This window comes from Neolamprologus brichardi, chromosome 9 (assembly GCF_056152115.1).
Source record: "Neolamprologus brichardi isolate AB-2024 chromosome 9, ASM5615211v1, whole genome shotgun sequence".
Taxonomy (NCBI): domain Eukaryota; kingdom Metazoa; phylum Chordata; class Actinopteri; order Cichliformes; family Cichlidae; genus Neolamprologus; species Neolamprologus brichardi.
In genome coordinates this window covers 916,654-942,333 of record NC_142112.1, presented here as the reverse complement: position 1 = coordinate 942,333, position 25,680 = coordinate 916,654, and the positions used below count along the sequence as shown (strand labels likewise).

General features: G+C 42.2%; 1 protein-coding gene across 10 annotated transcripts in view; it reads left to right on the top strand.

Moving 5' to 3' along the window:
- LOC118456097 (protein NLRC3-like) overlaps positions 1-25,680 on the top strand; it is a 559,092-nt gene that overhangs the window by 6,751 nt on the left and 526,661 nt on the right. For 5 of the 10 annotated variants that reach the window (XM_087845764.1, XM_087845761.1, XM_087845757.1 and 2 more), the window contains 2 exons: positions 8,352-8,528; positions 16,507-16,686. In XM_087845764.1, the coding sequence (XP_087701890.1) occupies positions 8,352-8,528; positions 16,507-16,686 (357 nt within the window). Of the gene's footprint in view, positions 1-8,351; positions 8,529-16,506; positions 16,687-18,961; positions 19,136-25,680 lie in introns of all 10 variants that reach the window. The other 5 variants (XM_087845758.1, XM_087845760.1, XM_087845765.1 and 2 more) reach the window with 2 other exon arrangements.

The window sequence follows — 25,680 nt, the reverse complement described above, 5'->3', positions numbered from 1 at the left end:
AGTGGGACAAACTGAGTGAGAAGACACTGCTGACATCTGGACTGAACATGTGTCAGATATGTGAGCTAATGCTGATGTCACAGCAGCTCATGGATTCACTCTCATTCCTGCTGCTGCTCCTAATGTCTTCATGTCCTCATTAATCACAGAGCTGATTGTTCAGTGTTTAGTTGTTGCTGCTGAAATGTCGTCCCTATTTTCTGCTGATGGAATTCACTGCTGTGTTTCTGGCTGCTGTTTACATCCCCGAGCTCACTTCCTGGCAAACGTCATGATGTCATCAGTGTTTTATAGATGGTGTGAGGTTCATGTTGTAACCACAAAGTGTTTGTGTCCGTACGCTGCAACCTTCCACACCATCCTTTATTGTAGAGACTCAGCAGCAGCTCCATGGATCCCAAATCCAAGAGTGGAGAACAGATTTGAAGTGTGTCCATGCAGTCACAGCTGTTTCCACCATGTTTCCACTGATATTAATCCTGTTCAATGACACGTTTCATATCAGTGAATATGTTCTTTAGGACGTCCACTGACATGTTTAAGTGTCCTGCTGGAAATCACTCAAATCATCCATGAAATCCATGAAAAATCCTTTTAGTGTTTCTAACTTCCCCCTCTGTCCTCTCTCTCTCTCCATCCTCCTCACTGCTTCTTTCACTGATAATCACACAAACATTGTATTCACAGGGCTGGGCGATATGGCCTAAAATTCATATCATTGTATAGTTTGAAGCATGTGCGGTAACGATATATATCGCGATATATTCTTTTCTTCTGTATAACGTATTTTCCACACTATAAGGACTTAAAATCCTTTAATTTTCTCAAAAATTGAGAGTGTGCCTTATGTATGAATTCTGGTTGTGCTTACTGACCTCGAACCGATTTTGGCAGAAATCTGCTAAAAAATGTTATAGTACAGCTTTGGTAAGCCGCACTGCTTGATGGATTGTCAGAGCATTACGGCTGCCGTAGTGAGGAGCTTCACGCAGTAATCTGGGTCCTAAACTCCGTCTGCTTCAGGTCCCAAAGTCAAACGAACACTAAGAGTTAAAAACGGTCTAAATTCTTTCATCTTTAATTAAATCATCAGCGTTGCTGCTTTACCAGGTGTAACAATTAAGTTTAACATCCATGAAAACAGAAGTTATTAAATTTAACAGAGTTAGAAGTTAACAGGAAGTTAGCGCGCTAGTTTACACCCAAACATTTCATACCATGTTCTGACTGAGAGATTTTTGAAACTAATTCAAACGTAAAGCTCTGCTACCACTTCGCGGTCTACGTGGGCCGGGTCCTCAGAAGGTCGGGTAGGCCGGAAGTAAACGGCTGAGGAAATTGGACGGTCTAGCCTTCAGATTAGCGTCACCGCTGTCTCGGTGGAGTTCAATAAACTCCGCCATCTGCTCCTTGCTATCTTGTACTAGTGTTTTATTTTTACTTTGTTTTAAAACATGCTAACTCTCTGCTTGTTTATGATCGCCAAATGCTGCTAGCTTTAAGATCCTCTCAGTTAAAAACTCTTTATTGCAATCGTGGATATCAGGGAACCTTCTCCCCACCGCTCCTGTCAGGAGTTCCAGCTTGTCTCCGTGGTGTTCCGGTACCTCAACTAAGAGGGCGCTGTAGATGCCGTGAGAAACGCAGTGGCTTATTGGTGAGAATCAAGGCTACCTGGACACGATTTCGAAAAATACCTCACTCTATCCCGACTGGATGTGACCGCGTCAACTACTGGCACTCTCTGGACATGGCTTACACTTGCCTGACACCTGTTGTTGGGCTTACGACAATAACCCCTTGCCAGTGTCCCCCCCGTCTTCGCTCAGGTGGAGTAAACCCTCAGAACCTACGGCCGATAGGTCGGGCATCCGCTTCGGCCGTTGAGCCACCGGTACCATTAAGATTAAGTCTTGTTAATGCTCGATCGCAAGCAAACAAAACTTGTATTCTTAAGGACTTCTTTACTGATCGGGAACTGGATCTAATGCTTATAACGGAAACTTGGCAGAGAGTCGGTGAGTCCAGCTGTTTTACTGAACTTTTACCGCCTGACTGTGAATATCTTAATGTGCCGAGGATGACTGGGCGTGGTGGTGGAGTGGCGGCTGTTTTCAGGACGAAGCTCACTTGCAAACAACTCTTAACTGACTCGTATTCTAGTTTTGAACTTCTGACGTTTGAATTGGGGCATCCCCGCCCGACACTCGTTGCAGCTGTATACAGGCCTCCAAAATATCACAAGGATTTTATCCAAGACTTTTCAAACTTCTTAGCTGGAACTGTGCCAAGCTACGATCAAATCTTAATCGTTGGAGATTTTAATATTCATGTGTGTTGTCCCTCCAATTCATTGGCCAGAGACTTTTTAAGTTTGATAGACTCCTTCAGTCTTGCTCAACTTGTGTTTGGGCAAACCCAGAAACAGGGTCATACGTTGGATCTTGTGCTGTCTCTAGGGTTACTGGTCCTAAACATGGAAATATGTGATGCTGTTTTTTCTGATCACTGTCCTGTTGTGTTTGATATACTTTTATCTCTCTGCCATTTTACACCTCTTATTTCTACACGTCGTTGTCGTGTTTTTAACCAATCTACAACAGAACAATTTTCTATTGCTTTTAAAAAGGTTTTAAGATCTCCCCTTGGCTTTGGTACCGAGGAAATGACAGTTAATTTTTATGATAAATGCAAAACTGTCCTTGATGAGGTCGCTCCTTTTAAAACTATAAGCTCGAAACCACGACCAGACCCATGGATAAATAAGGCCACTCGTTCAGCCAGACGAGAGTGCAGGAAGGCTGAACGTAAGTGGAAAAAAGATGGGCTGCAGGTTTCTCATGTTGAGACAGTCTGTACAGGTATCAGGACATTGTAAAAGCAGAAAAGTCAAGGTTTTTTTCTAATGTTATTGAGAATAGCTCCAATAATCCTCGGATTCTTTTTTCCATTATTGATTCTGCCCTGAATATTTCCCCAGCTTCTTGTATTAATAGTTCCTCAGACACCTGTGAAAGGGTCTTGCAGTTTTTTATCAATAAGATAAAACAGCTTCGATCTATGATCACCCTTCCTTCACATGACGTTTCTAAAATATTCACCTGCTCTGCTGATTTTGATCAGTTTGAGCCTGTGTGTCTTGATCAGGTGGAGGAAGTATGTAGTGGCACAAAAACATCATTGTGTCCAAATGACATTATTCCAACACATCTTCTAGGTTGTCAGTTCTGACATTTCAGCTATTTTTAATAGCAGCCTTAGCTCAGGTGTTGTGCCAGCCTGTTTTAAACATGCTGTTGTTCAGCCTGTACTTAAAAAACCTAATCTTGACTCCTCTGTCCTCACTAACTTCAGGCCTATTTCAAAGCTCCCCTTCCTGTTGAAAATTTTGGAAAAGATTGTGTTTGTTCAGCTGCAATCTTTTGTAAATGGACACAATGTTCTTGAGACGTTTCAGTCTGGTTTTAAAACTCTTCATAGTACAGAAACTGCACTTTTAAAAGTTCTTAATGATCTTTTATTAGCCATTGACTCAGGTGACTCAGCTGTGCTTCTGCTTTTAGATCTAACCGCTGCCTTCGATACTGTTGACCACAGCGTTTTAATCTCACGGTTGGAGCATTGTGGCGTAAAGGGCACCCCATTAGAGTGGTTCAGGTCATACCTGTCTGACAGGACCTTCTCTGTGAGCTTTGGCGATTTTATCTCTTCCTCAGCTCCTCTTACTTGTGGTGTTCCCCAGGGATCTATACTGGGGCCAATATTGTTCTCCATTTATATGCTTCCTCTAGGTCTAATTTTTAGAAAATATAACATTTGTTTTCATTCATATGCCGATGATACTCAGATCTATCTTCAACTGAAGGGAAACAGTCCTGCCTCACTAGAACCTTACTTCAGTGTCTCGGTGAAGTTAAATCTTGGATGGCCTCTAACTTCCTTAACTTCAATGAGAACAAAACCGAAGTGATAATTTTTGGACCAAGCGGCAATCCCAGCACCTCTAATTTTAACCTGCACAGTCTTGAGCCTTTTGTCTAATCGCATGCCAAAAATTTGGGGGTATATTTGACAGCAATTTCACCTTTGAAAAACAGATTAGCTCAGTCGTACAGCGGTCCTTCTTCAAACTGAGGCTTTTATCTGAGGTGAGATCATTTTTATCTTTTAAAAACTTCGAAGGGGCGATTCATGCTTTCATTATATCCCAGCTGGACTATTGTAACTCCTCATATGCTGGAGTTAGCCAGACCTGCCTGGCAAGGCTTCAGTTGATCCAGAATGCTGCAGCTCGTCTTCTGACATGTACTAAAGGATGTGAACACATTTCCCCGGTGCTTGCCTTGCTTCATTGGCTCCCTGTCTACTTCAGAATTAACTTTAAAATTTTATTGTTGACCTACAAAGCCCTGAATGGACAGGCTCCCGGGTATTTGTCTGACCTCTTGCAGACTTATACCCCTCTTAGATCAAGTGATCTTTTGCTTTTAGCTGTACCAAGGTCGAGGCTGGTTCATAGAGGCGGTCGAGCATTTGCAGTTGTAGCGCCTAAGCTGTGGAATAATTTACCCCTACACATCAGACAGGCTCCCACTGTCAATCTTTTTAACTCTTATCTTAAAACGCATTTTTATTTACTGGCTTTTAATACAGCATGAGAGTTATTTGTTATTTTATTAGGTATGTTGTATTCTTGTACAGTTTTTTTATTATGTATGTTGTATTCTTGTACAGCACTTTGGTCAGCGCTCCTGTTGTAATTAAATGTGCTATATAAATAATTAAACCATAACTATAACCAAAAAATATAACAGGACACTGGCGTAAATTCTCGACCGTCTCACACTTCTGTTTAATCAGTTTTCTATTTGACGTTTATTCAGCTGTGTAAAAACCAAGGAGGAACCCACCCGGGGGATTAATAAAGTTTTATTTTATCTAATCTAATCAAATAACTTTAATCTCAGCCAAACCGATTTACTCACGAACATTTTGAGGTTGTCTAAGTGATTTATATATTACGTTTAACCCGAGCAGCGAAAGTCCGCAGTGATCTGAAAATGATGTGCCGGGAGTTGTGCCGTTCTCGGCCGCATCAGTAACCATCGAGCTTCCGGCTAGCTATCGAGCTGGTGGGTAGCAGACGTCTCCGAAAACGTCGAAGCACTTTTGCAAATATGCGATATCTTGATAAACCGAGCAGATATTTGATGTTTACACAGCTACTTTCTCGCCTGAAAATATGTTAAATGTTTATTTTGTGACCCAGAAAGAATAATAAGAGTAATTTTAAAACTTAGTAGCGGCCACCATTGTTGGAAACTGGAGTTTGGCTGGGCCGCGCTATGAATTCTGGGATATGGTGGGCCACCAAGGACACACCCGACCCATCCTTCAAATCCGGGGAAAAGTAGGACGCATTTGTCGGCTGCATTCGGAGGAGTCTACGGCCCTTGCTCGCGTACTTGAGAATTGAGAATGTACTCGCGTTCTTGGCGAGTACATACTCGCCGAGAATGCGAGCACGGACTCGCGATTTGTACAATTGGAACACCAGCGTACTTGATGATGTCACAGGTCCGGAGTTTTTACTGCCGTCCCCTCTTAATTTAACTGTGAGTAATATGTTATGAACCTTTAATCACAGCCAAACCAATTTACTCAGGAACAAATAAAACACTGAAATAAAGCAAACATTAACATTTAGAAGTGATCTAAGTGACTTATATATCATGTTTAACCTCAGTAGTGAAATCTCTATTAATACAAATAGTGTACATGTAGATACGTGTACATACCTTAATAAAAACAAGCAGGTGCATGTGTGTGTGTTTGTGTATGTGTTAGTCCCCGTAGGGAAATTGCTCCTCTGCATTTAACCCATTCACCCAGTGAAGCAGTGGGAAGCCACCAATGCAGCGCCCGGGGAGCAGTGTGTAGGGACGGTACCTTGCTCAGGGGTACCTCAGCCGTTCAGTGGAGTCGAACCCCCGACCTTCCGATCATGGGGCCACCACTCTACCTACTGAGCTTTCCCAGTAGGTAGAGTGATATGTTAGAATGCTTTTATTTTTATTTTAGTGGACACTCAATACAATAGACAGCTACTGGGGTTTGGGGTTTGTTTAACCTGAGTAGCGAAAAGACCGCGTGGGGGTGGGGGGGTTGGAAACGATGTGCCGGGAGTCCGCTGTTCTTGCCGGCTGTAATAATCCTCGACCTCGCTGTCTGCTATGGAGCTGGCGGGTCACAGACGTCTCCGAAAACGTCGGAGCGCGTTTGGAAATATATGATATCTTGATAAATCGAGCAGATATTTGAAGTTTACACAGCTACATTCTCGCTTGAAAATAACTTAAGTTTATTTTGTGACCCAGAAAGAGTAATATTTAAAAGTTTTTAGCCCCGCTTGTCCGCCATTGCCGCGTTTGAGTTTTGGACGAAATGCATTCTGGGATATTTAGCTGTACCAAGCTGTCCACACAAGTCACCACCGATGCATGCTTGATAAAACGGGCAGAGCGAGAACACATCCGCTTTTTCACGTTCTCGGCTTGATGCGTACTTCGAATTGGAACAGTACTTGGTCTCCGACTGATGACGTGTCATATACACGAGAACGCAAGTACGCACAAGTACGCATATTGAGAAAGGCCCTACGAATTAGGACAGCCTTCGGCGCGTCGCTGTGACGTAATTGGTCTACAAATGTGGCCTCAGGAGGATGCAGCCCATGAATTTGGACACGACCACTGTTACAGAAGTGGAGGAAGCGCAGTTTTTTGGCTTTCCCGATATTTCAAAAGTGCTTCATCTCTTTCCTATGACTGTCGCCCGGCATAATTTGCAGATGATAATGGTTGTAGCCGCTGCGATGCTTTCTACCAAAACAGGCGCAGCTTGATGACATCATCAACATGCGCTATCGCGGTAGAGCAGTATAGTCAAAATCTCTATGGTTGGCCAAATTTATACAGTTTCTATCGTATATCGTTTCTATCGCCCACCCCTACGTATTCAGCTACAAAATAACACAATAATATAATCTGATGATCATTATTATAAGAGCAGGATCCATATTTGATATCAGAGTAACACACTGATGGTTATGTGCAGTCATGTGGGTCTCTGACTGTGGGTCAAACAGAAGCTTTTGAGCCCCGGCTCAGACAGTCTCGGTCGTTGTGTGCTTGGGCAAGACACTTCACCTACCGCCTACTGGTGTTGGCCAGAGGGGCCGATGGCGCGATATGGCAGCCTCGCCTCTGTCAGTCTGCCCCAGGGCAGCTGTGGCTACAACTGTAGCTGCCTCCACCAGTGTGTGAATGTGTGTGTGAATGGGTGGATGACTGGGTGTGTAAAGCGCTTTGGGGTCCCTAGGGGGGACTAGTAAAAGTGCTATACAAATACAGGCCATTTACCATTTCTGATTGGTTGCTGACCTTGGTCACCTGTCCACTCTCACCTGTTTGTGTTTGCTCTCTCTTTGCTGTCTCCATCCTCTCTCTCCTTTCTCTCCCTCTCTGTCTTTGTACCGTCACTCAGGTCCAATGGAAACAGTGACATTGACAAACCAATCAAAGACAAACTGATCCATGTCAGGTTATAACAATATTCAAAGTGAATACAGGCTGCTGCTGGACACAGACAGGTAACATCATTTTGACTTGCTGTCACCTGGATCTGGACTCATAAACACTGAAGCCCAGAACAGGAATACAAATCATTTTCTGCCAACTAGCGCCACACCAGCAGATAATGGCTCAGAAAGCTAAAATGAGCCAATCATTTCTGTGTTTAGTTCCTGAAATCAGATCTGATATCAGCAGCTCTGAGTTCATTCATCATTATTGTCCAGTGATGAGATTTCTGCTCCGTTTGGTAACAGTCAGCAGGTTTTTCCTGCGTGTGGACGTGAACAGTCGTACCTGACAGCAGGTAGGAAACAGAGATCATCTTTCCAGATGGAACTCTTCACTGAGCTGAACTCATTCAAAATGTTCTGGAGTCAAAACAGGAAACAGTCCAAATGTGTGTCTTCACTCTGACTCTGGATCAGATCTCAGTGACAGACTGTGGACATTATGGAAGCCTAAATGTGACACCATCTTCCTCCTTCATCTGCAGATTAAAGCCAAACAAAGATTCTCATTAAAAGTCTGCAGGTCTGAGAGAGACTCAATCGTTGTGTCATGTCAAACACAGTAAGAGGAGCTGAAGCACAGATGTGAAGAGCAGATTCATCAGATTATGACCTCACTCTGTTTTGTCTTCATATACATTCAGTCTGTGTTTATAATGCAGATTTTCTGCTTTTATAATAACACATTTTATATTTTCTATCATCACAGACTGACTCACTGTGGACTCTCAGAGTCTCACTGTGAAGTTCTGGCCTCAGCTCTGAAGTCCAACCCCTCCCATCTGACAGAGCTGGACATGAGTTACAACCTCAACCTGCAGGATTCAGGAGTGAAGCTTCTGTGTGCTGGACTGGAGAGTCCAAACTGTCAACTGGAGACTCTGAGGTGAGTTCACTGACTGCGGCTGTTGTTGTTTTTCTATATTTCATGTCTTTGATTGATGTTTGAAACTTTCTTTAGTTCCTAAATGTTCAGGATGTTTCTGAAGACAAATGTGAAGAAGTTTGAGTGCTTTCAGAAAAGTTGTCTTTCCAAACGACTGAACAAGTTTTTCCTTTTGGCTCCAAACAGAAGTGACAGACTTGAGCAGGGTTCATTTAAAGGCTGACAGAAGTGGAGTGGTGACGGGGAGATGTTTGACAGGACAGTGTTTCAGCCTCCACAGATTCATGTTGTGCTCCATCAGTCAGTGAAGATGAAGTCAGTACTGATGAGGCTGTAGAGTGTGTGAGGGATGTGAATGAGGCTGCTGAAGATCTGATGATAGCAGATAAAAACAGGCTGCAGAGACTTTGAGCTTGTGTGGAAACACAGAGAGAGAGAAAAGAAAGACATGAATTTCAAATAAGGTGAAGTTAGGAGCTGTGATGATGTTCATGTATCAGAAGCTGATCTGGCTGCTACAGAGACGACCCACACAGCTGCTGTGGTGAGGTGTGTGTTAAAGCAGAGGAACAGAGCAGATGAACACAGGCCCAAACATGACAGCAAAGCAGGATTCAGGCTCTGTGAGAGGATTTCAAACAGAAGCTGGAGAAGAGAAAGGACTCTGTTGGACTACGGAAAGAAGGCAGCTGAGAGCAGTCCAAGTGTTTCCATGGAGCCCAGTCTAACATTCATTTATACACTAACATACAGAGGTGAATGGGAAAATTAATCCATAGTTTCAAATGTAGAAATAGTTCTCAGTTCATTTACAGAGTTTAATACAGTTCATGAGGAAATGAGAAATGTTCAAAACAGTAGCTGGTAGGAAGTCTGCTTCACAAAGTTGGTTCCAATTCCAGTAGTTTGTGATGCACTTGAACGCAGCGTGAGCAGTTCACGGCCTAACCACACAGACACTGTCAGTCTGGACTTTCCTTTTTACCTGTTGGCTGTCAGTGAGATTTCAGAGCAATCAGGCTGCCCAACTTTTATCACGCACATATTTATTATTGTATGGTCCTAAGTGTGAGTGCATACACTCACAAAACGTTTAGTAACTTCAGATCCCTGCAACAAGCCCAGGTCCAGTTTGCAGTTTTGTCTTGTTGACATATCTGACTTACTCTTGGAACTATTTAGATCAACAGTATACAACCCCAAAGTGATACTATATCAATATCAAGTCGGTCTGATTCTGCCTTCCAAAATGACTTACTCATTTAACAATTTCAAAATGCTCTTAAATTGAAATTTCATTTTTCCACAGGATGTTAGATCAATAGTATCCAATAGTATCCAACCCCACAGTGATACCATATCAATTTCAAGGCACTCTGATTTCGTCTTTCAAAGTAACAAATTTATCCTGAGCAGCATGTACTGAAAGTTAGAGTTGTGACTCCAGGGCCTGGTTTGAGTCTCCCCAAAACCATTTCCTGTGTTTCATTCTCCTCACTTCTCCCTCCCTTCCTGTCTTCGCTGTCCTATACAGTGAGGACAAAAGGCCTCAAGTTCTGAAAACTCTTCCCCTTCATCATCTTCCATCTCTCTCATCTAACATCACCAGTATTCTCTGAGTAGAGAATCTTTTCACAATCTTGAATGATAAAGATCCAAGTGGGTGAAGTTTATGTATTTGCTGTGTTCTCCCCAATTTGTAGTTGGAACAGAGTGTGGGAAACTCTCAAAATTAAATACAGTTTAGAAGAAAAACATTGAGTGAAGTGTTTGTTTCATCATCCTTCACAACTCATCAACCAGGCGTCACAAACTGCAGCAGAACAGTACAAAGCATGTCATACTGGATGGCTGCAACAACCAGAGTTTTACCTACCTTTGGTATTTCTTGACAGCATGAGCGTAATATTTACTGAACAGAGTCGTCTTCTGAAATCTTTTCAGATTCAGATTCAGAACACTGTATTTATTTTCAAGGGGCAATTAGGATACTGACCTTGCCAACCGTACATACAATACACAAACATCACATTGGGGGGACAGGTCAGGCTAGGTAGCTGGCCGACAGTGTTGGGGAGTAACGGAATACATGTACCGCCGTTACGTATTTAAAATACAAAATATGAGTAAATGTATTCTGTTACAGTTACCGTTTAAAAAGGTGGTATTTAGAATACAGTTACTTTGTTGAAATAAATGGATTACACGGCGGTACTTCCCTGTTTCATATTGTGGCGGGTCAGGACTGTTTGGGTTTTGTTTGGTGGCTGTAGCTCAGGTGGTAGAGCAGGTCATCTACTGATCGGAAGGTTGGTGGTTCGATTCCTGGCTTCCCCTAGTCTGCATGCCAAATATCCTTGGGCAAGATACTAACCCCAAATTGCTCTCCGATGCATCCATCGGAGTATGAATGTGTGTGAATGTTATCTAGAAAGCACCTAGAGAAATGTGCTTGTGTGAATGGGTGAATGCACAAGTTGTGTAAATGGTAAATGGACTGGTTCTTATATAGCGCTTTTCTACTCTTTCTGAGCACTCAAAGCGCTGTACACAACTTGTACATTCACCCATTCACACCCATTCGCACAAGCACATTTCTAAAAGCGCTTTGAGTGCTCAGAAGAGTAGAAAAGCGCTATATAAGAACCAGTCCATTTACCATTTACCATTTGTTTGACAGCTACGTTCTGTTGTTCCAGGCGGCAGCGTTACGGTTTCCATGGTTACAGGGTGCTGCTCTCTCTCTCTCTGCGTGTTTCCTGGGTGAGAGAGGCCTTTTTGTTGTTGTTGTGCTAAGCTAACAGGCAGAATGCTACAGGTATAGCTCTAAAGAATGTAGCATCATAGGCAGTGTAGTCTGTGCTGCAGGGAGAATGGACTGCCATACCCGTTATGTGTCTGTGAGCGAGGAGGGAGAAAAAGGAAAAGTACGAGCTGTCATCGAGCAGAAACGGGAGCTGGAAGCATGTAAATATAATAATAACCACTGCAGCCAAGAAGAGAGCCTGACGAGCCCATTTGTAAGTAAGCTATTAAGACTCGACTGTACACCGTGTTCGTGTTTCCCTCTGAAACAATAAGTCCCGTTGGAGCAGCCTTTCAACGCCTCTCTCTGTCTCTGCTAGCAAAGTTGACCCAGACAACAAAGTAAAGCTAGTTTTCAGCTACGAGCCCGACACGAACCCACCGTATTAGCCAGAGGTCCCTTTACTACGGTTCGGAGCCGCGGACCTTCAGTAACAGTAATAAATCACAGCAATAGTACATTCATGTAGTTGTAAACAGCATGATAATATATTAAGTAATCCAAAGTATTCAGAATACGTTACTCTCATCGAGTAACGTAACGGAATACGTTACAGAATACATTTTGGGGCATGTATTCTGTAATCTGTAATGGAATACATTTTAAAAGTAACCTTCCCAACACTGCTGGCCGGTCAGCTGAGATAGTGTCCTTTGCCCTGCCAGGTGAAGTAAACAGTCTTCCAGCCGACCCAGGTGTCCTTGCTTAGGATGGGAAGGAACAGTCTAAACACCGTCTGTCATCAGGGTAAGATTTGTTATGTTCAGCTCCAGCCTTGAGACCACAGCTGGCGCCGGTATGTTAGCCGCATGAAATGATGGTGGTTTTCTTTGGTGCGAACAACTGCATGTCAATTTCACAGCTGATCTAACAGTCCGTCACTAGTCTCTCAATCTCCCGTTGGAGAGCCACGAGCTTCTCCGAGAGGTTATCAGTTTTGCTCTCAAAGAGCAAAGTCTGAGTGATCACGGCAGAAGTTGGAGCAGGTGGAGCTTAAAGGGAGTAAGTGCTCATATAGAAAGACAGTTGTGTTTTAATGAAGCTATTTAGTTAATTAACCAATAATTGTATTGCAGTGAAACTTCTGTCTATTGCACTGCAGAGTCCACATTGTACACTGGAAACTCTCAGGTCAGGATCCAAACATCCCCACTGCTGATCATTAAATGATATTATTGTATAAACAACCAAGCTTTATAGAATTGGCAGGTGACCTCTTCTTTATCTTTGGATTGCTTAGGAGATTCTTAATTACTGTCTGAAGATTTTTTACAGTCACATATTTTGTTTTAATGGTAAAACAGAATTATTGTTCAGTTCAATGAGCAGGTAGCTGTGAGAGTCATAATAATGAGGTATATTTGTATTAAAGATGACTAAACTTGAACAGTAGCTGTGTGAGTTACTTTGTTTACTCATGTGTGCTGATGTTGTGAGTAATTTAAAGCTGAAGTAAACTTGTAATGAGTTTAATAGAGTTTCTGAAGTAAGTGTACTTGGAGATATTTATGTGTTTACTAAAGCACAGGAGCAGGAGGCTGTGTGTAGCATAGAGGAACCCAGACCTCAGCTTTGTCTCCTGGTTTCTGTTGCTGCTTTACAGTTTCCCCTCATCGTTCCCTTCAACAGTCTCTTCATCACTAATACTGATACAGAAACATATTCTTAGTATCACTAGATGCTGAAAGGTGTCATTCTACTAAGTGCAGAGACTGGTATTAATTTAAATAACTAACGTTTTGCGATGTCTGAACTGTTTTCCATGGCAAGTCACTAAATTAGAAATCCCCGGCCCCGCCCACAGTACTGCAGTACTGTGGGCGGGGCCGGGGATTTCTAATTTGATCTTGTTTGAATACTAGCTACATAGGTCGGTGCTACAACAGCTACAGTTATTTGTATGATCTCTACTGAAGTCTAACACTGAAATAAAAATGGTATCATTGGCTTGTTGTGGCTGTGATAGCTGCTACTAGGATTTTCAGGATGTTATCAGAGCGAGTGTAACTGGAACATCAAAGTTGTTATCGCAGTGCCAAAACTTTGTCTCTATCCTAAAACTCTTCACTGAGTCCTCAGACTAAGAGTTCAGAGGTGAGCCCACCTACTGTTCCTCAATAAAAGGATTGTCATGAAACAGAGCAGAAATGAGCTGAGCTTCTTATCTCATCACTGCGTTCACACTGAGTCACTTCTCTCCGCTCAGTCTGTAACAAATCAAAGTGTTACTGAATGTTGCTATTCAAACTCAAAGCCATGCTTCCTACACCCACGTGGTTCAGTCACACAGTAACTGATGGTAAATAATGTTTGTGTTGAGCACATCGTACAGGTCAGCTGCTCCACACAGATCTCAGGTTTACATGCTGGAACAGTGAAAATGAAGGATTGTTTGTTTCATACAGATGTGACATGAACAATAACACATTCATGAAATCCTGTTAGGAACACAAACACTATTCTAGCTGGAGAGCATATTTGAATGTAGGATAATGTAGGGGATCATCAACAACAATAATAACTAGTGGTGCAACGGATCACGGTTGATCCGAAATCCGAACTGATCCCACTCCACGGTTTGGTACGCACGTGATCCGAAGATTCGAAAAAGAAAAAAAAATGTATGTGTATGGTGGCGTGGTCAGTCTGTCAAGCGGTAGTTATGGTCAGTGCTAGCGGTCCAAGAGGCGGAGCAGAGGAGTTTGTGGCATTTAAGCAGCCCTTTGCTGCCCAATCCGACCGGGCTAAAGCTATTACAGAAGCTACTGCGGTGTTTAACTGCATACGGGAGGCCGTATTCTCTTGTGCAAAACAAGGGGTTTAAACTGTGATGAACGTGCTTGAGCCACGCTATGATATCCCGTTGCGCGTCCACTTCAGTGACAAGATCGTTCCAAGCATGTATGAGCAGGAGAAGTTTGAAGTTATGGCTGAACTGTCCCAGGCATCTTCTGTTGCTCTAACTACAAATGGGTGGACCTCCAGGGCAACGGAAAGCCACGTGACCGTGACCGCTCGTTATATCACAGCAGAGTGGTAGATATAAAGCCCTGCACTGCCCCATAGATTACATTAGATTAGATGAAACTTTATTTATCCCTTGGGTGGGTTCAAGCTGAAATTTAGTTTCCAGTAGCACAGCACCGACAGAAGTTGCAGAATGTGAGCAGAAATATACCAAATATACATACAGAGTATACAAAAGGGATAAATAGAATAAATAGGAATAAGACAACAAGGGAACGGCACATTTCAAGTATTGTGAGTCTATTACACCGTTGGATATTAACAAAAACTATTGCACAGTGAAAAGGCACTACAGCTATTTGACCCCCCCTCCTCTGTCCCTGTTTCCCCTCCCTCTCCCCTCCAGAGAGGAGTTAAACAGTTTGATGGCGTGTGGGACTTTTTAAGTCTGCTGGTCCTTGACTTTGGAAGAAGCAACCTGTCACTGAACAGACTCCTCTGGCTGTTTATGGCCGTGAGCAGAGGATGCAGAGGATGCCCAGCATGGTTCAGTTCAGGTTCAGTTGAATGTTTTTTAATAGGCAAAAAATACTTAAATAAGTAAATGGTGAGTCAAATTTTTGTCTTTTTTTTCTATTTTTGCTGATCCGAAAAGTGATCCGATCCCTGACTTAAAACCGTGATCCAATCCGAACCGTGAGATTTTTGATCCGTTGCACCACTAATAATAACTCACCACCACCTCACCATTTGGGTTGATAGCTGCATGTTTATTGATGTAGTCATTTTCTTCTATGTGGATTGGTGCACTTATTTTCTTCTTCCTCCATTTCTTCCTTATTCACATCACATAAAAAGCTGCACAGAGACAGACACTGGACATGTTTAGCCTAGCTTAGTACAAGGACTGGACCCACGGGGGAAATGGCTCTCATCACTGGATCAAAACATGAAAACAAATCTGAAGTAAAGTTTTATTGAAGTGAACTGTGGTGGTGCCTGGCAGGGAAAAGGGGAATGATATTTTTATTGTAAATATAATTCTGTATAAGTCTTAAAAAAGGAACAACTAAAATGTTCCAGCTGAAAAAATGAAATCAGTTTCAGTTTATGAGCTCTGTTTGTTTTCTTTACAGTTCCCTGTTTAGATGACCTGCATAAAACAATACAGAGCACATTGGGCTGAATATGGAGAGGAAGCATCACAGTACAGCTTCACTGAAGCCTTAAAGTCTCTGATATGAGATGAGAAATGAAGCAGCCAGAGCTTTTTCATGAGTGGAAATCCACTGTGACTGTGAGCTGCTGCTACAGCCTCCAGATTAGCCAGCAGCTCATCCTGCTCAACATTTTCTCACCAACTTTAATGGGAGTGTGATGTTTTCAGCTGGAGTGATGGTCAGGGTGGCCTCCCTCTCCTCTCCTTCTCCTCTTCCTCTTTCATTTGTAAAGCCACTTCTGCTGCTTTCATTCATTTGGAAGTCCTGTAGCTGAGTTTGGGAGAGACTAACAGCCTCGGCAGCAGAGGGGAGAAAGGCTGTAACACCACCACTTTACTCTGTTCTACCTGTCACATCATTTTATCAGGAAACAAATATGCTCATGTTTTTACTATGTTTGGCTTGAAGATGTAAGAAGATCACATGGTGCTTTTTATTATTGTGTTGGTTTGTTTCCTGTCTCTTGGATGGAGCCCAGCTGTGCGTGGCCCCTGGGCCTGTGGTCAGAGTGTGTGCTGGATAATCCGGCCCAGGATGAGGCCAAACTGACATGGGATGAAATGTCTGTCACATAATTGAGCCTAATTTAAAAACATCTTCCATAAATATTGAATAATAATAATAATAAAGGGTCAGAAGATGACTTGTTGGAATGAAAATGAGCTTGTAGTTTGTCTGCTTTAATAATGTGACTGGAAAAAGGTGTTGGACTTCAAATATGTCCATTTCTTTCACACTTCACCTTTAAAAGTGAAGCCTTGTGGATCCTGGAAGGAAAAACACGACTTTTTCATGTTTTTATGATAAATGTACGACTTTAATGTGAAACATTCAGCATCTGCTTCCTGTTGGCTTCAGCTGTTTGGAGTTTCCATTTTCTAAACTTCTACATTCTGAACCTTCTTCAGCTCTGAACAGATGATGAAACACTGAATGATTTCAAGCACTTTGTCTAATAAACCTACATCTTTCATTCTTCATACAGATTGAAGGACTGTGGTTTGTCAGAGATCAGCTGTGATTATCTGGCAGCAGCACTGAAGTCCAATCCCTCGTATCCCAGAGTGCTGGACCTGAGTGTAGACTGCAACAACCTGCAGGATTCAGGAGTGAAGCAGCTGTCTGTTCTTCTGGAGAATCCACGATGTCGATTTGAAACTCTGAGGTCAGTCACATGTTTTAGTTTTGCTGAGATGAATATGATGTGAAAGTTGTGCTGACACTGTGGATCAGTAAGCCCTCAGACCTCTATACAGGAAGTCTGGTTCTACTCTTTGTAGAACTTCTGATCCCTGATTATCTGAGTCTGACTCAGTAGATAATGCAGAGTTCTGAGCTGATGTGGGTGAGCGGACTCAGGAAGCCTGACAGTCTTGATGTCCATGTCTTCCCTGCTTGTCCTGATACACATAAACATGAGTATCCTTGCAGGGCAGATCTTATCAGTCACACCTCTTAGTGCAGCTCTCCTCTAGATTGTAGTGCTTGTTAAACTAGAATGATTTTAGGAGCCTGGACCGCAGATCCAAGGGAAGATATTACTTGGAAAGACTAAACCAACCTATTAGAGGTGTTTGCACTAACATAGATAAATACTCAGATTTACACCTTTAGTGTCTCACAAAGGGTTAAAAAGTGAATGTGCACAGAGAGGTTGGTGGTGAGATGGGCACTTCCAGCACTGTAGATGTGTTCCAGCTCAGTGTTCATGGAAATAATCCGGAGAGCAGGATTCCTTGATGAATGTCACATCTTCTTAAAGTTATAATCCACAGGGAATACTGTGAAACTGTCGATCTGATATCTAGTCAACCAATCAGGTGTTTACATGCCCTTCACTGATCTTCAGCCCCACCTTATTATCACCCCCTCTCTCTCTTTTACATCTGAATTATCATCACTTCACATTTCAGTCAGTTCAGATTTCATTAGCACGTTCACTTTAGCATAATAATCCATTTTAATCCAAACACCTTTCTCTTTAAACTCTGTTTGTCAGTCACAGTATATCCAGTACAATCCTCTTTTTCACTTCGTCACACACATTCAGAGATCAGAGTGTCCTGTGTGTGCTCTCATTCACTCACACTCACTCATATGGCTGAAGTCTGTTTGTACACAGGCTAACCTCAAGAAATCATATGATAGGGTGGGGCTGGGTTTCACAATGAGCTCTCCGCAACCTTGGCTGATTGTGACCTACACCCATTTTCACACCTTGGCTCGTGTGATTAGGTAGAGGATCAACAGGGGGGTTCATGACCCCTTGGCGGACTCTCCCACAGGGCTTAAATCTGGGACTCTCTACCACTTGACCCTATAAATAAAGAAGCTTCTTGGATGAGAGGTGAAAGGTGAAACGTCTTCAAGAAACTCAAAGAAGTCCAGATGCCTTTTTTTCTAAGCTCTTTAGATGACTGCGAACCTTCACAGAAACCTCATCAGTGGGACTCTCAGAGCTACCAGCCCTTTGCTACAATCACAAAGCTCTTCATTGAAATCAATGATATCAAAGCTGGAATTAAATGAGTCCAAGTCTTCTGCTGATTCAGCATCACATTCATCTGTGGTCCTTGCTCTGCATCCCCACCATGGACTTCATTCCTTTCCAAGCCAGCCTTGAGTGTCCTTTATTCAACTCATCCTCTGCTTTACTTTTAGACCTGATTTTAGCTGCTTTATCTCTCTTTCGACAAGTTTCTGTGTCTCAATCTTTTTCTTCTCTCCCTAATAACAAGACAGCTTCTTCTGCCTGAGAAGATGTTTTTTAGTGATTTACTAATCCAGGGCTGATTTTTGGGGAAAATACTTCCTGTTTTCAAAGTAACCCCCATTTTTCCCAGAAAGAAATGTAAGTAGAAATAAATGATCTAAGTGAGAACATGAGCCTTTAAAAAGGCTCTTCTGAGGCTGCTGCCAGTGGTCAAAGCCTCCAACAAAGCTCTGTAAGTAAATATGTGATCATACCTTTAGTTTTTAAATGTTTATTCTAGTTACCACAGATCAGGTGGGAACAACTCAAATAAAATATCAAAAATATTAAGTGGTCATTGGTACTCAGTTTGTTCAATACTGAATACATAGGAGCACAAATTGTCCACATTTCTGAAATATTTCTGGGTGTAACTGTTACCAAAGGGCAATTTAGACCTGGCCTGTGGTTGTTATCTAAGTGATAATCATCAATTCTAGTAAAACAAATACAAAATAAAGAAGTTTGACACATTTTGTTGATATCAAAAGCACACTGAACAATTCAGTGTTTTTTTACTGCTGTTCTCTCTTCACTTCTTCTCCTCTGATTCTCTCCACATGTTGCTCTGCATAGGTGCTCAGTTTCCTGACAAAAACAAGATTAAATATTGCTAAATATAATAGTATCTCGTTACACTTCAACATAAGTGTTTTAATTTTGTAATTGTTTATCTGTTATTTTTCAGACTGAGTCACTGTGACCTGTCAGAGAGAGGCTGTGAAGCTCTGTCCTCAGGTCTCAGCTCTCAGACCTCTAATCTAAGACAGCTGGACCTGAGTAACATTAACCTGAAGGATTCAGGCGTGACGCTTCTGTCTGAAGGACTGAAGAGTCCACACTGTACACTGGAAACTCTCAGGTGAGATCATTTTTCTTTCATCAACTGACAGAATTAGCAGATTAATAATAATGCAATCCTCTAATAAGAGGAGAAGTGGAGGTGTTTTGAAGGGCAACATACTCTTATGTTAACAAGACAGGAAGTAGTTCCTGGGAACTGCTTCCTTTGTTATTGTCTAAGTAGAAACATGATGGTGAAACAGTGATGAGTTTGCAGAGGTGAATCCACAGCACACAACACAACAATGCTGTTGCGTGCTGAAAGCAGACTTCATCACTGTCCAACCAAAATTCACTGAACCAGCAGTAAATGAACGTCCAAAACTACGCTTCATGTTTAAAAAAACAGATGATCAGGGGGATTTGTGTTTACATCTTTTTTGTGTAATCTTTTCACCTGCTGTTTCAGCTGTTTGGTGGTTGTTGAGATGCTTTTGTGAACTTTTAGCTGAGATTCTGACATTTCTGTAGATACCACACATGTCTAATTACTTTGTATAGCATGAATGGCCATAACAAGGTTTTTTAACAGTAAGAAAAGTTGTAAAACTTAAGAAAATATAGTTAAAAGTCCAAAACCTTCTACGTCTGGTCGGTTGTGGTAAGGAGCAGATCAAACGAGTAAAGAATTACGTTATAATTATAAATGGGTTCAACAGCACATTCAGGTCTGTGAGACTCATTCAGACACTGAGCCGTGGCTCTGTGCTATATGCACATATTTCTGCATCTCTGCAATTCAGACACACTTTATATATAGTTTATTTTATGTAGTATTCAATACTGAACTGTACATTTAGTCTTTTTAGAGGCAGCAAGTTTTATTCAGTGTTTTCATAAAAGCCTTATTTTTATCCATTTACTGCTATTAGGAAGAACACACGTGAGGTTTAACACCTGGACGAGTTTGAAACCTTTTGTCCTCCACAATGGAAAATGGGTGGAAATAAAAATGGGTCTCACTTTAGCCAGCTCCTAATTTTATCAGTTCTACTCTCAGCGTCTTCTGTATATCTCCTATATAAATTCTGCACTCTGCTTTGTGGTCTCCAATATCACTGAAATGCAGCCAGATGCTGCTCATTTCGCCTTTTCACTCTTTCCTGACACGCTTGCATTTCAATACAGCTCCCATTTCTCTGTGTACCTGGTCTCTACCACTACCCTTGCTGTCTATGGGACATTTCCGTCTTCTTTCACATAATGGTATGATCCCAGTCTGCCTCTTAAAGTGTTTGGCCACATGGTTTGCTCATCAGAATAAAATCTCAGGCGTGCTCACATTGATTATCAGCAAGCCTGAAAATTCATCAATATTTGACATGTGAAATTATCTCAAGGCCTGGATTTGGCCCACGGGCCATATGTTTGACACCCCTGGTTTACACAGTTTGGTATTCAATGTACAAGTGAGTTAGCTCTCAGCTAACCAGCAGACAAGCTAACTGCTGGGACTGTGTCTTTCTAACAAGAGCGTCAGACACTCAGACTGGTTTTCTTTGTGGATGATGATGTGTTCTCACACTGATCCTTCATGCTGATGCTGCCATCCACCCACTGCTCCTGGATTCCTCATCATCATCTCCATCAGCCCTCACAATACTCCACCTTCATCAGCTTCATGTTCAGGAGCCTGGATGGACAGTAATTCTTTCCATGGGTTATGGTGGGACATTGAGAGCTGAAGTCAAACAGCAGTGAGAAAGGAAAGACTGATTCATTTCTATTTAGTCTTGTGATGTGCAGCTTTGTTCAGAGCATTAAGGCCCAGCAAAGATTACTGAGGTCATAGAGTCACTGATGAAACCTGTGTGCTTATAGAAACTGAAACCAGATGAACCAGAATAGAAGGACATTAAAATGAAGTGTCAGCTACACAAAGGCAAAGCTATTCAGTTGTTGGTGTGAGTTATTTAAATGGAGGATGGAGTCAGACTTTAAGCTGCTGGACTCAGTCACTATATCCTGTTCTCCTCATAGAACCTGGACACACAGACTCACCTGTGACACAGTGACACTCAGTGTGGGCTACACACACATTAGAAAGTGGATCAGTCACACTTGTGCAATCATTTGTTGTGCTGGGAAACCATGAACACTTTGACTCACCATTAATGGCATTGTTACAGCAACATTCAATCATGAGTTCAAAAGTAGTGTATTGTGTACTTATTTTAATAGTACTGCAGTATGAGAAGTGCAACATTCAGTGTGCAGAAACAAATCAGGTGCTTTCTAACAGCAGTGTTCCCTTTAACAAATTAGCAGTTCAAATATTTAGTAAGTAAGTAAAGTTTATTTATTAAGCGCTTTTCATAGACAGGTAGTCACAAAGCGCTGCACACAGAGATTAAAAATAAACAGTACGATAAATAGCAAAATGCACAATACACACAATATAGAGTTTAAATGTAAATTAAAAATATAAAAATGTAAAAAGCATTGGTCAACACAAAGCTTGTTTAAATAGTAAAGTTTTTAACTGTTTTTTAAAGGATTCCACAGAGTCAACCAATCGTAGTTGTAGAGGTAGACTGTTCCACAGCCTTGGTGCCACAGACTGAAAGGCTCCGCCCCCTTTCGTGTGTTCTGGGAGCAACCAACAAACTCTGAGTCTGTGAGTGGAGACGGCGAACAGTAGTGTATTTTGTGAGAAGCTTGGATAAATCATCTGGGGCTATTTCCTGCTCTGTACGTTAAAACAATAATTTTAAAACGAATTCTAAAATCTATTGGGAGCCAATTATAAGAGCATAAAATAGGAGTGATGTGAGCTCGCTTGCTAGAGCGAGTTAGTAGTCTGGCTGCTGCGTTTTGTATAGCTTGGAGGCGAGAAAGAGATGATTTATCCAAGCTGGTAAACAGGGAATTACAATAATCTAAACGCGATGACACAAATGCATGGACAATTTTTTCCAGTTCAGCTGAGGAGACCATATGTCGCAGTTTAGAAATATTCCTTAAATGAAAGAAACAGGAACGAGACAGAGATTTTACGTGTGTGTCAAGGCCCAAAGAAGAGTCAAATATTACTCCAAGATTTCGAATATTTGGCTTAGCAGAAGAACAGAAAGGGGCAAGAACCGGACTGATTTTAGAATATAGATCAGGAGGAGCTATGATCATGGTCTCTGTCTTGTTCATGTTTAAAACAAGGTAATTGTTAGAAAGCCAATCAGAGATTTAAGTTAAAGCCTGGACTAGGGTGGACAGCCTGTCCAGCTGATGAGGCTTAAAGGACATATACAGCTGAATGTCATCAGCATAGAAATGATAAGACAGGTCACTAAAAGACTGAATAATGCCAGCTAAAGGAAGAAAAAAAAAAGAAAGTAATAATGGACCCAAAACTGAACCCTGTGGAACCCCGCTGGTTAGGGCAGCAGTGTTAGAGGAGAACCTGTCAGTCCTAACAGAAAAGGTCCTGTCTGATAAGTACGAAGAAAACCAGTCCAAGGCGGTGCCAGATATACCAGCCAGAACCTTCAGCCTGTTGAGTAGGATTTTGTGGTCGATGGTATCGAAGGCTGCGCTAAGATCAAGCAAAATGATCACGGAACAATTTCCTGCATCAGATGCCATTAGTAGATCATTATAGACCCTTAAGAGAACGGTCTCTGTAGGGTACTGCTTTTGAAAGCCAGACTGAAAAGGGTCAAAAATTTGCAATTGGCATAGTAAGGACCTGAACTGATTTTCTACAATCTTTTCTAGTAATTTACTTATAAATGGCAATTTTGAAATAGGACGATAACCACTAGGGAAGGTAGGATCCAGATTCTGTTTTTTTAACAGAGGGGTTACCTCAGCATGTTTAAAATAGGACGGGACACAGCCTTGCCTCAGTGAATTGTTGATGATTGATAGTAATGTGGGACCAATGCTGGTGAGAGTCCTAGACAGGACAGAGGGAGGTAATATATCTAAGGAGCATGATGAGGATTTCATTTTACCTATTACTGCAATTAAGTCATTGAGTGTGATTGGAGAAAAAGAAGTAAATGACCCAGGACAACAAGGGGCACCTTCATAAGGGGAAGTCCATCACCTTATTTACAAAGTAATTGAGGAAAGTGCTACAGTCTTTGTCAGAAAGTAACACAGCATGCTGAGTTGGAGGAGATACTGTTGATAGTATCAAATAGAATTCTTGGGTTATTTTTATGACGATTTATGAGATTATCGAAGTAGGAGGATCTGGCCTCTTTGACTGACTCATTATATAAGTGAAGAAGTTCTTTGAAGTGTTCCCGATGGACAACCAGCCCAGTGGACTTCCAGAGATGCTCTGCTTTCCGACAGGAGCGTCGAAGACCACGGGTTTGATTATTTAACCATGGTGTGCAGGAACAAACAGTGCAATGACTAGTTTTGAAAGGAGCAAGCTGATTAAGAATGGCAAGACACTGTTCATTAAAAGAATTAATAAGGATGTCAACCTCGTCAGAAGAAGGTTTAAAATTAAAAAGAGAAGAAAACTTTAAAATGACAGAGTCATCAATAAAGCGCCTGCGCCTAATAAAACTTTGGGGAAGAGACTCTGAATTGAACGAAAAGACTGACTTATGATCGCTAAAAGAAACATCATTTAAGTTCATGTGGTCAAGTCCAGAGTGTGCCCAGCTGTGTGAGTAGGACCTGATACATGTTGAACAATATTGAAAGAGTCCATAATGCTCAGGAACTCCTTAGTGGTACTATTTGATGAGTCCTCTGCATGAATGTTGAAGTCACCAACAATGATGACCTTGCCCAGTTTAATCGTGGAAGTTAAAAATTCTTGTAGGTCTGACAGAAAAGACACAGCAGACCCAGGTGGACGATAAATTAAAATGCCGTATATGGGCTGTTCTCGTCCAATTTTTATCATACTCATCTCAAAAGAGTTGTAACAGCTTGAGGAGATCATCTGGCATAAGAATGTCTTTTTGAAAATTACCGCTGTTCCACCCCCTCGTCCAGATATCCGAGGTGCACAGAGAAATGAACAGTCAGCGGGACACAGCTCTAAAAGATGTGAGACTTCATTCTCATGCTGCCACGTCTCAGAGATAAACATAAAATCAAGCTTCTCCGTACAGAACAAGTCATTTAAAATATAAGACTTGTTGGTAATTGAGCGCGCATTAATTAACATCCATTTAACGCTGCGACCCACCGGGACAGGGGTAGAGTTTCCAGGAACAGAGTTCGTACTATGCAGTAAGCTGCGCAGCAAAACAGGGTACCTGCCGCGATAAGGCATTGCTTTCCATGCTTTTAGGTGGAAGCTTGGGTGGTAAACCCAGTGGGTTGTGGGGATTAATCCAGCTCCGACAAGTCTCAGGCGGATCTTACCGCTAGCAGCCCAGGAATAAAGCCACCGAAGATCTGCCTCTTTCCAAAGACGACGGAGCAGGACAAGAAAGCCGGCTCTCTTCCCCCGCTTCCTCCGACGAGGCCTCTGAAGGAAAATTGAGCTGACCGGCAAGAGTGGAGGTGAACCGGGTGCTGCCTTGCGCTCAAGCAGCGGTGGGAAAACAACGTTGTATCGTTGACTCTGAAAGTTATCCATAGCAGATTTGATCATCAGTAACGCATGGCGATCAACTGTAGCAAGAACACTTGCATAACATATAAAGTAAAAAAACACACGGACGGAGGCAGCGGCAAAGCCAAACACAGGCGCCATCTTGCTTCTCCTGTGATTTCTGTCAGTCTGAGATGAAACATGAAATTAATCAAATATCAAATCAAAGTTCTTTGCCTCTGCCAGGACGTTAACATTTGATCTAGTTTTTTTACAAAGTTCCCCTCAGCGTCCAGAGCCACCAACATACCTTTGATCAACAGCAAGTGAACATTTATAAATGTGTGTTTTCAGAACAGGAAGCAGCAGAACTATTGTTCTGTTATCAGGGAGCAGCACAAACGCTCATCAGCTCATTTACTGTGCAGGGACTTTGAGTGTGTGAAGTGTGTGTTTGTGCTGGATTTCCTTTGGAGAATCTCAGTCAGAAACAAGACAAAGAAAAACTCTTTCAATAGTCCAGGTTGAGTTGACAACATGAACTGCATTTATCTTCCTCTGACTTGACATGTTCTTCCTCCTCTGCACCGAGCCAACTTCCAAGACTCACAAGCTCATTGACATTTTCTGATGATAAAGAAACTCTCTTCTTCTGTACAATATGAGCAGCAACAGAGAACAAGCTTTCACGGGTACAGATGTTGCAGCTGTGGCCAAGTACATGTGCTGCATGTTTGGAGCAGCACTCTAATGGACAGGCCTCTGGTGGGCTCTGCTCTGTATCCACCACACTGTTCACAGCTGAGTCTTCCTCCTGTTCACAATCACACTCTGATGAAGCACCAATAGGGCCAACTTTTTCTCTGGTGGCTCAGATGTTGTTGCTTCCACAGGTTTCCCTCCAACAACCCTCTGTTCCTTCAGTAAGTTCAGTAAGATCTGGGTAAACACGTGAGCTCCTTGAATCTGGCTCCAGTGCAGCAGCAGTCTCCAGGTCTGTTCTGAATGTAGACTTGAATTTGACCACGTAGGCGAGGTCATCATCTGAGCTCTCC